A 10,680-nucleotide genomic window follows, 5' to 3' on the forward strand; every position below is an offset into this window, starting at 1 on the left:
CACACACAACATAAAAGTTGCAGGAGGTCTTTTAGGAAAAAGAGTTTTCGCACAAGAGGGAGAAAGATAAAGGAAGAAAAAGGGGGTGAAAATGACTATTGTAGATTATATTTTATACATGAAACAGTCAAAGAAGAAAACAAATAAGGAAATGAATTTATTTTGAAGGATGAAAGGGAAAAAATACAGAGTAAAACGGAGGTTACCAGAGCGTGGGAAAGGTGAAAGAAGGGCAAGCTGAGTCAAGGGTACAAATGCAGAGAGGGAGAAGGGCGCCTGTGCTGTATGTGCAGGCGCATGGCTGTGGTCAGTAACATCCTGCTGCATGCTTGTGAGGAAGATGCTGGAAACCGCATAGGATGTAGTACCATAGTCACAATCATGTCTAAATAAATCTCTCAGCTTTTCATTTTCATAAACCAAAATAAAACTCCAGCCAGTCTATATCAGAAAGATTAAATCTGGAGATACAATGCATTTCAATTATCTTAAGGCTATTTCAAACAAAAGACTTTCCACTTCAAATTTTCAGATTAAGGGAGCCTACTGTACTTTTGTCATTGCTGGCAGTATAATAAATGATGTGAGACATGTTAATTTCCTTTATTATAATAATCATTTTATACTCTATGCCTTAAATATATACAATAAAGATAGGTTAAAGGCTATTTCCATAATAAAAAGACATTTTAACTGTACAATACTGTATTATTGTCAAAAATTAAGTTAGCATTCATCTTTGAAAGTCAATCTAAAAGTGGTGTCATTCTCACTATCAAGCATCTTGTAGAAATATGTGTGTCTTTTCATTTAAAAAAACAGAAAATGAATACTAGTGGTGTGTATGAAATTCAATAATTCTCAATACAGATGTATATGTATGAATCCGAGTTAAAAATTCATGTTTTCATGGGTATGCATTTGAGTATCAGGTAACTCCTTGCTAATCACATCTAGCTTTGCAGGAGTTCAGTTAACAAGAGAATGTCAGGACCAAGCACTTAGCATAAACAGCCTGGAACTTACCAAGGAACTGGAATGCCTCTGGGAATTTGCTGAGCAACGCTGCAAAGCCGGATCTCTGTAAAATTCTCCTACACTAATCGAATTCGACTTCTTTTTCACGAGGACTGAGTTCTCACTGCCTGCTTTGAAATGAAAGGATAACAAAGTGAGAAAGAATAACAACCATGTGAGAAAAAAGAGCTGAGCATCATAACTCAGTCAGGAAGCTTAAATATTTTCATTAGCAGAAACTTCGCAGGCTCAGAGGAGAAGAGTGATTTCCATACAGACAGGAGGGCCAGCATTTGGAAACCAGCTAACAGACACGTGATTCTGAGGACATGGGTGTCCTCAGCACTGGGGGCACGAGAGGCACAAAAGGATACAATGGGGTTCACTGACTGCCAGCCTAGTGGAAAAACCAAGCTCCAAGCTCAGCAAGATTTTCTGCTCCCAATCATAAGGGAAAGAACAACAGAAAAGGAGGATACCTGTTGTCCTCTGTCCTCCTTGAAACACACCCAGACATACAATATATATATATATTGTATACACACACATGCACACATACAAAAAAAACTTTACAATTAATTCTCTTTGTATATGAAATAAAAATGGTAAACAATGTTGGCTTTTTCAGTTAAAACTCAACTACTGTCTTTCTTCTTTCATGTATATTAATTGTATACCTGTATCAGCCTCAGCATTGAGTGTTCGATAAGGATAACCCAATGCTGAAGTTGTTCATGGTCAGGAGAAATAAGTCAAGAAAGTCAACAGTCACACATGCAGTAGTAAACATGTGTAGAGGGAGCAAAGGAAGGAAGCACAAAGGCAGGACCAACTCTTTTTCCAGTTCGCTATACTTTCTTACAGATTTTTTAAGTTTGGTTTTAAATATTGGAAAAGACACCTTAAATTATTTGACATTCAACAATCTTGAATATGATTCATCAGGGTTTCATATTTGGGGGTCAGATGGCATAAGTTTTTTAAGTCACTTATTTTTGTTTTTGTTTTTAGCAGTACTGGGGACTGACCCAAGGCCTCTTGCTTCATGCATTCGAGACAAGTACATATCATTGAGCTATACCTATAATTAGCAATAATTCTTTCATGAGAGGGAAATGAGGATGAAAAGAAATTGAGTTTTCAGAAATTATGTGAAAGAAGAAGTCATACTTGCAAGGATAAACATTGAGGAAATATTTTTTGGGAAAAAAAGTAAGATTTTCAATTCTAACACTCTTTAGCTTGGAAAGAAAAAAATGAACTTAAGTGCTAAAAGTAAATTATAAATTCAAGATATCAAAAAATCAATTTCATATTGTGTAATATAAATCTTGATATAAACACCAATTCTCTGGTTAAATATGTAAGTCTAACTCATTCTATAGTATAAATTATTTTATTAATTATTTTAATAAAAGACTCAAAAATGGCTGAGTAAAGATGCCTACTACCAAGTCTGGTGATCTGAGTTTGATACACAGAAGCCACATGATGAAGAGAGAGAACTGACTCATGCAAGTGGTCCTCGGACCTCTGTACATGCATGGTGCCATGCTCACTCTATAAATTAATTAAATATGTCAACTAAATTGGATACAAATTTGGGGAGGTAGGTAGATGGATGTGGATAAGGAAGGTTTTAGGGGAGGGGTGGGCTATAGATTGTCAGGAGTGGTTGTCACGGGCTATTGCAAGCCATGATGCAATTAGAGCTTATAGCCATTGATAATTCAGATGTCAGCTCACCAGAGGAAGTATTCCCTGATGGGGTTTCCTGTCAGCAAGCCTTGCTGACCACTGACTCTGAAACTGATGCTTTCATCTGTGATTCCACTTGGGCAATAACAGCTATGATACCTCTCCATTACCATGCATTTCATGTAATGTATACATGTAATCTCATGATTGCATCTCACTCTTATGGGCACATATATCTGTGGGTGCTCAGAAAGATGACTTTTCATTTGGATATATGATTTGGGTATACAGACTATATATTAGGACTTACTTCATAACTTGATCTCTTTGTCCCAAGAGGACTGCAGATACTTAAAAGCCTGCTTCTTTTTCTTGCTCAGACTAACTGCACACAATACTCTCACTTTCACCTCAAAGCAAGTTCAAACTGGGCTAAAGGTGTTTTGTAAATGGATCATGAGTTTAAAGCCTTCTAGTTATGCTCAAGGTCAAAGCTGCAGATGTCCAACCAAGGTTACTACACAAAGCACCCTACGAAAAGCATGCCAATTCTTTGCTTGCCAGTCTGTTAACAATAGACCTATGTCTCCAAGTTTGTCACTGGGCACTGTGCCCCACCCCCATCTGGTTACAGCTTTACTCATGCAACCTTGGACCCTTGTGTTCCCATGGCAATGGCTCAGCTCCTAATCACTTCTAGGAATGTGTTTTAAACAATGAGAGGTAACTCTTGCATTTTTTTTTCTATCTCTTCAAGGCTCCTGTAAGGAGAGTTTTTAGGCTAGAAGAGAGAAGATGAAGCTAGAGGAAGCTGGGAGTAATTTGAAGCAGGACAGGAGAGTTAGAACTGAGACAGAACAATATAAAGACTGATTTGGAAAAGCACATGTGAGAATTTGTTTGCCCTCAGGAAACGTCCTTTTCACTTGCTGTGGCTTCTATTCTGAACCCTGCAGAGAGTCTAGGGTCTACACCGTTAAAGGATCTAATTAGAATATAATCAAAATGGGCGAGAGCATCAAAAACCTGATAAAATATTATATTATAATATATTAATAAAGGAGACTGTATATTTTAACTATCCACATACACTATAATAGCTATTCCATGTCATCATTGCTTTATGTTACATGTTTGGAAAGGGTCTAGCAAAATATTCTTTACATAAGGAAATAGTGCCTTGATATTGATATTTATGTTACCTTTCTAGCATTTTTCTTTGTTCAAAGATACCTAATGGGTTGGAGAAGTGATTTCATGAAATGAGCATGCTCAGTAAATATGAGGTCTTTTGGTTCAAATCTCAGCCACAAAAAGAAATGATTGAAATGAATGATACTTTGATCCTTCTCACCCAAAGCTTTCAGCAGACTATATTAATTTAAAAAGCCCCTGAGTTGCACAGGAAAGAAAAAAAGGCAAATTATTAGTTGCAGATGACAAAACCCTGTACTTAAAGGACCACGAATGCTCTATCAGAAAACTCGTACAGCATGTAAACACCTTTCTCTATAACATCACAATACAAAATCAGAAGCTTGTCAGAGATCTACAGACGTGGCAGAAAAGAAATAAACAAAAGAGTCATGGTAGCTTGAAGAAAATAAAATACATAAGAATAAACCCTTTCTGAGAAGACAGAAAGATTTTTACAAGGAAGAATTTTTAAAATGCTGGGAAAAGAGATTGAAAGAGAATATCAAAAGATGGAAAGACCTCCTGTGCTCATGGATATTAGCAAAACAGAAATATTGCATAAAACAATACACAAATGAATAAAGAAAACTCATTCTGGAAAGCTCACAATGGAATTTTATTTAATCATGAAGAAGATTGAAATTTTGCTGTGTGCATTAATATAAGTGAGGCTCATAAGAGAGGGGCTATTTGCAGGAGTAAGTGGAGCAGCCAGAGGGGATGTGGATGCTGAAGGGTAATAGGGGTTAAATATGAGCAAAGTAAAAAGCTACAAATGTATTAAAATGTGTTATGATGAAACCTGTCACTTTATACACTAAAATTTTTTTAAAATGAGTAAAAACAATAGCAAGTCCCTTAGCTCATTTTTTTTAGCAAATTGAATTGTATGAAATGTTATTCATAACTGCTATCATCATACATATTGTTCTATCAATTTTAAAAATTACGTCAGGTGAATTATTAAAATAGTAATGTTTTAGAGCCATTATAAAATTAAGAACTATTTGCCAATTGTCGTCCAGATCCATTACCTAGATTTTCTTGATTTCCTACCTGTAATCCTGAAAGGCTGGCATCACTAACTGTAAAAAGGTCAGAAAAACGACACAGCCACAAAAACCTAGTAGATATCAGGGTATGAACCCCAACTCCAGGGTAGGAGTTATCTCCCTCTAAGAGTGCATGTGGCCAAGTCCTCTGGCTTCCACAGGGAAGCGCAAGACATGGTTTCTACAGCCACAGCTTTAACCGCAGCCCATTTTGTCCCCTTTCCCAAATGACTTAAAACAGCTTTTCATATGAGTCCTTAATGTTCAATGCCAATGTGTAGATGTGGGCTGCAGCAAACCTTCAATTCAAACAGATACCTTCACTATCCAAATCATCACTGTGGCCAAACACGCTGTCCATGGAAGAGTCAGGAATGAAGGTCCATTCACCAAATTTCGCCAGGGCATCTTCGGAAAAGTTGCCATCACTGCCTGAAGTTGCTCCTTCTTGCAGAGTGTTTTTCATCTGATATCGGAGCACTTTTCTTGCTAGGACAGATCCTGTGTCTAAAAATAAACCAACTGGTAACTTAGAAATCAATAATTATAAAACATAATCATGCCTTATACAAGCTCCTTATACACATCTTGAGCTTATAAAGTTTTTTTTTCTCTCTCTCTAGAATCCCTTTACTGCTGCAGTAACAGTGCACACAGTGCAGGGTCCATGGTGCTCTTCTCTGTATCATTCCAGTGTTAGCACAAGTGCTGCTGCTCAATGAAACTTGGGTATAAATGGCCACTTTCAGTCATTATGAATCTTACTTTCTTCAAGGAACAGGACTGTGGAGCCAAAGACAGACCTATGCAATGCCACTTGCAAGCTGGTTAAACTTTCTAAGGACCAATCAATTCACCTGATAGGTGCAGATGGCAGCTTCAACACAGGGTTATAGGAAAAATAAATAAATAACATGATGCTTAACAAATGAATAAAATTTGCTCAGTGGCTCACATGGTGGAATTTTGAACTCAACACTTGTGCTGGCTAATTTCATGTCAACTTGACATGAGTTAGAATCATCTGAGAGGAGGGAACCTCAATTGACAAAAATGCCTCAGTAAGATTGAGCTGTAGGCAAGCCTGTAGAGCATTTTCTTAATTAGTGATTCATATGGGAGGGGCCTAACCTCTAGTGGGTGGTGCCATTCCTGGGTTGGTGGTCCTGGGTTCTATAAGAGAGTAGGCTGAGCAAGCCATGGAGAGAAAGCCAGTAAGCAGCACCCCTCCATGGCCTCTGCATCAACTCTTGCCTCTGGGTTCCTGCCCTGACAGGCTTCAGTGAAAACAAACCTTTTTCTTCCCAAGTTGCTTTTGATAAATTTCATCACAGCAATAGTAACCCTAAGACTATATTCTCCTCAATTTTTTCTTATACTTTATATTTATCTTATACTAAGAAGAAATGTGCTGGCCGTCACCATTAATCTACAGAAACTCTAGATTTCTTCAAATATTACTTTCATGGCTCATATAATAAATACATAATTTAGCCAACTGGAACTTGAGAAATATTGTAAAGTTATGAATCCAAAGTTTTCCCTTGGATAAACTACCAATGAAATCATGATTTTATCTTCCAGTCAAATGACATTAACATTTTAAAAATTATAGCAAAACTTGCCAATGTAAGATGTTCACACAGAACTAAAGAAATACTAAATCTCCATCCCACTCTATCAGAAATCAGAAAATAGATAGGCAAGGTGGTTTACATCTATAATCCCAGAACTAAGTAGGCAAAAGCAGATTTGCCACAAGTTCAAGTCCAACCTACTCTACTTAGAGAGCTCCTAGTCCTACATAGAGAGATCCTAAAGAGAAGCATGTAGAGATGGGGTGGGGAAGAAAAGAGAAGGCTTGAGAAGAGAAACAAGAAAAGGAAGGGAAGGGAGAGGATAGGAGAGTGGGGAGGGAGGAAAGGGAAAGAAAAGAGTAGGAGAAGAGGAGAGAGGTATCATTTGTACAACTATTTTCTGATACAGTATTTTATTTTCATGTGTATGCTGTGGACAATGGTCTGTACCCTGTACTTGTATTTTAATAAAACACTGATTGGCCAGTAGCCAGGCAGGAAGTATAGGCATGGCAACCAGGCAGGAAGTAAAGGCAGGGTGACAAGAACAGGAGAATTCTGGGAAGAGAAAAGACGCAGTCTGTAGCCATCACCCAGACACAGAGGAAGCAAGATGAAAATACCTTGCTGAAAAAGGTACCAAGCCACGTGACTAACATAGACAAGAATAACGGGTTAATATAAGTTATAAGAGTTAATAAAAAGCCTGAGCTAATAGTCAACCAATTTATGATTAATATAGAATTCTGTGTGTTTCTTTGGGGCTGAATGGCTAAAGGGTCAGGCAGGACAGAAATCTCAGCTAACACATATGTACAATTAACACAACTCAATAGAATTTTTAGCAATCAAAACACTGTTATACTACAGTTTTCAGTTCTTTCTTGACCAGGTTCATGCTATACTGCCCAAGTTGGCCTCACAGTCCTGTTGTCTGAGTCCCCTCCAGTACATTTTCACCAAAATTTATGCTTGATGCAAATGATTCCACTGGATGATTTTCCCATGATTCTTCTGAGTGTTTCTATTTTCTTCCAGCCTTTTGTTATTATTAATAGTTTTAATCCACATCCTTATACACAAAGAATCTATGTTCTGGATCTCTGATAACATATTACAAGTAAAAATTATATATATATATATATATATATATGTGTGTGTGTGTGTGTGTGTGTGTGTGTTTGTGTGTGTGTATGATAGATTTTAAAAATTCAAAAGCATATATATATGAATTGAAAACATCAATAAATAATACAGAATATGCTCAGAAAGAACAATTTTAACTACTGTCGACATGTGAAGTATTTGCTATAACATTTGCTTTCAATATCATTTACTCCCAACTGGTCATTGCAAATTTATAAATATTCAGTAATCATATATTATATGTGGAACAGTAGCATAGATAATAAGATTCCAATAGTGCACAAAACTAACTTTGATTTCACCATGCCTACAATCTACTTTAAAGAAAAAAAAAAGGTTGTAAAAAGAACACATACAATTATCTACCATGATGAGTGAATACATGTACTGTAGATCAGTGGGAGAGTGTTTTCCCTCCATAACTAAGTCCTACATTCAAAGCAAAACTACTAATTATAACATGAGAGTTACATAAAGCATTCTATTGATACTTACTTGTTTGTTTCCTTAAATTAGATGACTTATCTGGAAATAAAGGACCAAGCCAAGAAGGATCAATTTTCCTTATACAAAATCCTCCAAGGCAAATACTGTTGTTGGCCAGGTCCAGGGCAAGCCTCCTTAGGAGTAAGCTGATGACCTGGCTGTCGCCCTTTTGGATGCTTATCGTCAGTGCTTTTCGTACATCCTGTTCACGGCATCCACCGTTAAGCAACAGTTCCACCAATTTTGGACTGTTCTCTTTCTCACATACCTAGTTTTACAGAAAAGAAGAAAAAGTGCACACAAAATTTGCATTTCTTCCCTTTGGCCAAACAGGAAAAATGGTGCTTGCTATGGTCATTCTTTATACTTCAAATTTAGGTTGAAATGATATGAAAAAAAGGCAAAACTTATTCTTGCGATAGACAGGAGAAATAAATGAAATTCTTGTCACAGATACAAGACTAGCCTAAATCAATAATCTGACAGCTGCCAGTCAGTGATTACAAGAGACTCCTTCACACTTTCCATCCCATCGCAGTCTGCATAATGCTGCCCATAATGTCTGACCATGTGACTTCATGTCCATTATTAGTCTTGCATATTTTTCTCTCCCATCATTAAATTCTCAAAAAGTATAGCACTGTTAATTTCATCTTTTGCCTGAATAGTTTTTAGTTATGCAACCTCTTGGTAAATGAATAAACACATTTTGCATTAGCATAAAATAAAGTACACTCAGTAAGTCTATTCAGTGTCAATTATCTGCTCTTCAGTAAATCTGTTCATAAGGTCAATTTTGTGCTAGGTAAATGAAACATCTGACAACTAGGCTAAATTCTACAATCCATGTATATAAAGACAGACTTAAATTTTTTCATTTACTTATTTTATTTACTATTGTTGCTGTTGCTGTGTGTTGTTAGTATAGTGGAAGGGAGCAACACCATGACTTTATCAAGGCAGACCTTTTCCATCAAGTTTTAACCCTACATCCTAAGGTCTGGCAGTCATCCTGATTCAGGCTCAGATCGTGTCTTGTCTGTCTCCTTATCCCTGCCCCCACATATCCTCTTTTCTTTGGGACCTGAACTCCTCACTGACCCAGGTCTCCAGCAGTCAGCTACTGGTGCCCTATCAACAAATGCTTGTTTACGGCTCCATAGGAAGAGTCACAAAACAACGCTATGAATTCAATGTTTGCGAGATTACAAAGATGAATACTGTATACTTCTATTTTAGCATAACCCCCTAAAACATAAAGGAGGCATATATAAACTCTCAGGGACCCACAGAGGTCAATCTTGATGTTATCTCAGATTTGGATGTATAGGAAAGGGATTTGAAGGAAGAGAATGATTAAGCATGTGTTTCCATGATGCAGCAAGAAGGGCTGAGAACAAAAGGAAAACCAGTGTGCTACACAATTAGGGTGGCCAAGAGCAAGTGATGGATGCCTGTTAGAGCCCAGCCCCTTCAAGCTACTGTGAAGAGCTGACAGGTCACACACAGAGACTGTAGCCCTTCCCCCATATCTCTCATAAGCAGCCCAAATAGCCCATCCATACCCACTCTACCAATGATTAGGCACCAGACTGCAGTCATGTAGCACAAATCACATTCTACGCTGCTGACTCCTCATGATTCAGGACTTCCCTTCCCTCAGAGACCTCACTTCTTCTGAAGGGTTTTGTTGTCAAAACATTAACAAACCTTGCCTGAAAGACAATATACCTCAGCTCCTTTTTCTGAAGCCTATCTTCCCTTGTCCCTCTTCAAAACCTAAAATTTGATTCCTCGGCTTGGATAAAGACACATCATTGAGAGGAATGGTTTTGATGAGACACTTTGCCAGCCATTGGTGAATAAACCCAATAAACTCACTGGCTTGCCAAGATGGACTTTGATGGAATTGTACTTTTATCTGTCTCTGATCTGGGGTAAGTAGATATTTTTCACATCTTCCCACGAAAAGTTAACATAATAGCAAAGAAACTAAAAACAGAAAAATTCGTTCAAGCAATAATAGCCTTTGTAATGATTCAGTCACACAACATGGCTGACACTTCTGGGTTCCAGGGCTACACTTGTATGGACAAGCCCTCAGGCAGAAGTGCCAAATGGTCCTGGGAATCTTAAAGGACCCGATGTGACCCACACGCAGCATGGTTGCATCATCTACGTATGACGCAACTGTGTAAGTCCTTGCATGCATATGTGAGCTCCGTCATCTGCCTATGACATAGCCACGCCCTCCCCTTGTGCGCATGTGCTAGGCAGCCCTTAAAAGCTGGAGGTGCCATCTTCAGTTCTCTCTCTCTCTGCACATTTACCCTCACCAGACCTGTATACCCCCTACCCCCAATAAACTCCTAAGCAGGTTTGTTGTGTGTTCTATGTTTCCTTCTTACTCCTGCCAGGTAACTTCAGCCTTATGTGTTGTACAGAGAACAGTTGGAGGACAAGGTCTGTGGAAATGTAAGGGGCATATGTGTAGTCAGTTACACCCC

At 37.9% G+C, this 10,680-nt stretch overlaps 1 protein-coding gene across 1 annotated transcript in view; it reads right to left on the bottom strand.

The window, feature by feature from the left end:
• Lrrk2 (leucine rich repeat kinase 2) overlaps window positions 1-10,680 on the bottom strand; it is a 138,760-nt gene that overhangs the window by 81,108 nt on the left and 46,972 nt on the right. The window contains exons 19-21 of the mRNA XM_026782744.1: window positions 8,183-8,441; window positions 5,283-5,471; window positions 1,027-1,145 (exon numbers count right to left, since the gene is read on the bottom strand). Coding sequence (XP_026638545.1) covers window positions 1,027-1,145; window positions 5,283-5,471; window positions 8,183-8,441 — 567 coding nt within the window. The remainder of the gene's footprint in view (window positions 1-1,026; window positions 1,146-5,282; window positions 5,472-8,182; window positions 8,442-10,680) is intronic.

Source organism: Microtus ochrogaster, chromosome 15 (assembly GCF_000317375.1).
Source record: "Microtus ochrogaster isolate Prairie Vole_2 chromosome 15, MicOch1.0, whole genome shotgun sequence".
Classification (NCBI taxonomy): domain Eukaryota; kingdom Metazoa; phylum Chordata; class Mammalia; order Rodentia; family Cricetidae; genus Microtus; species Microtus ochrogaster.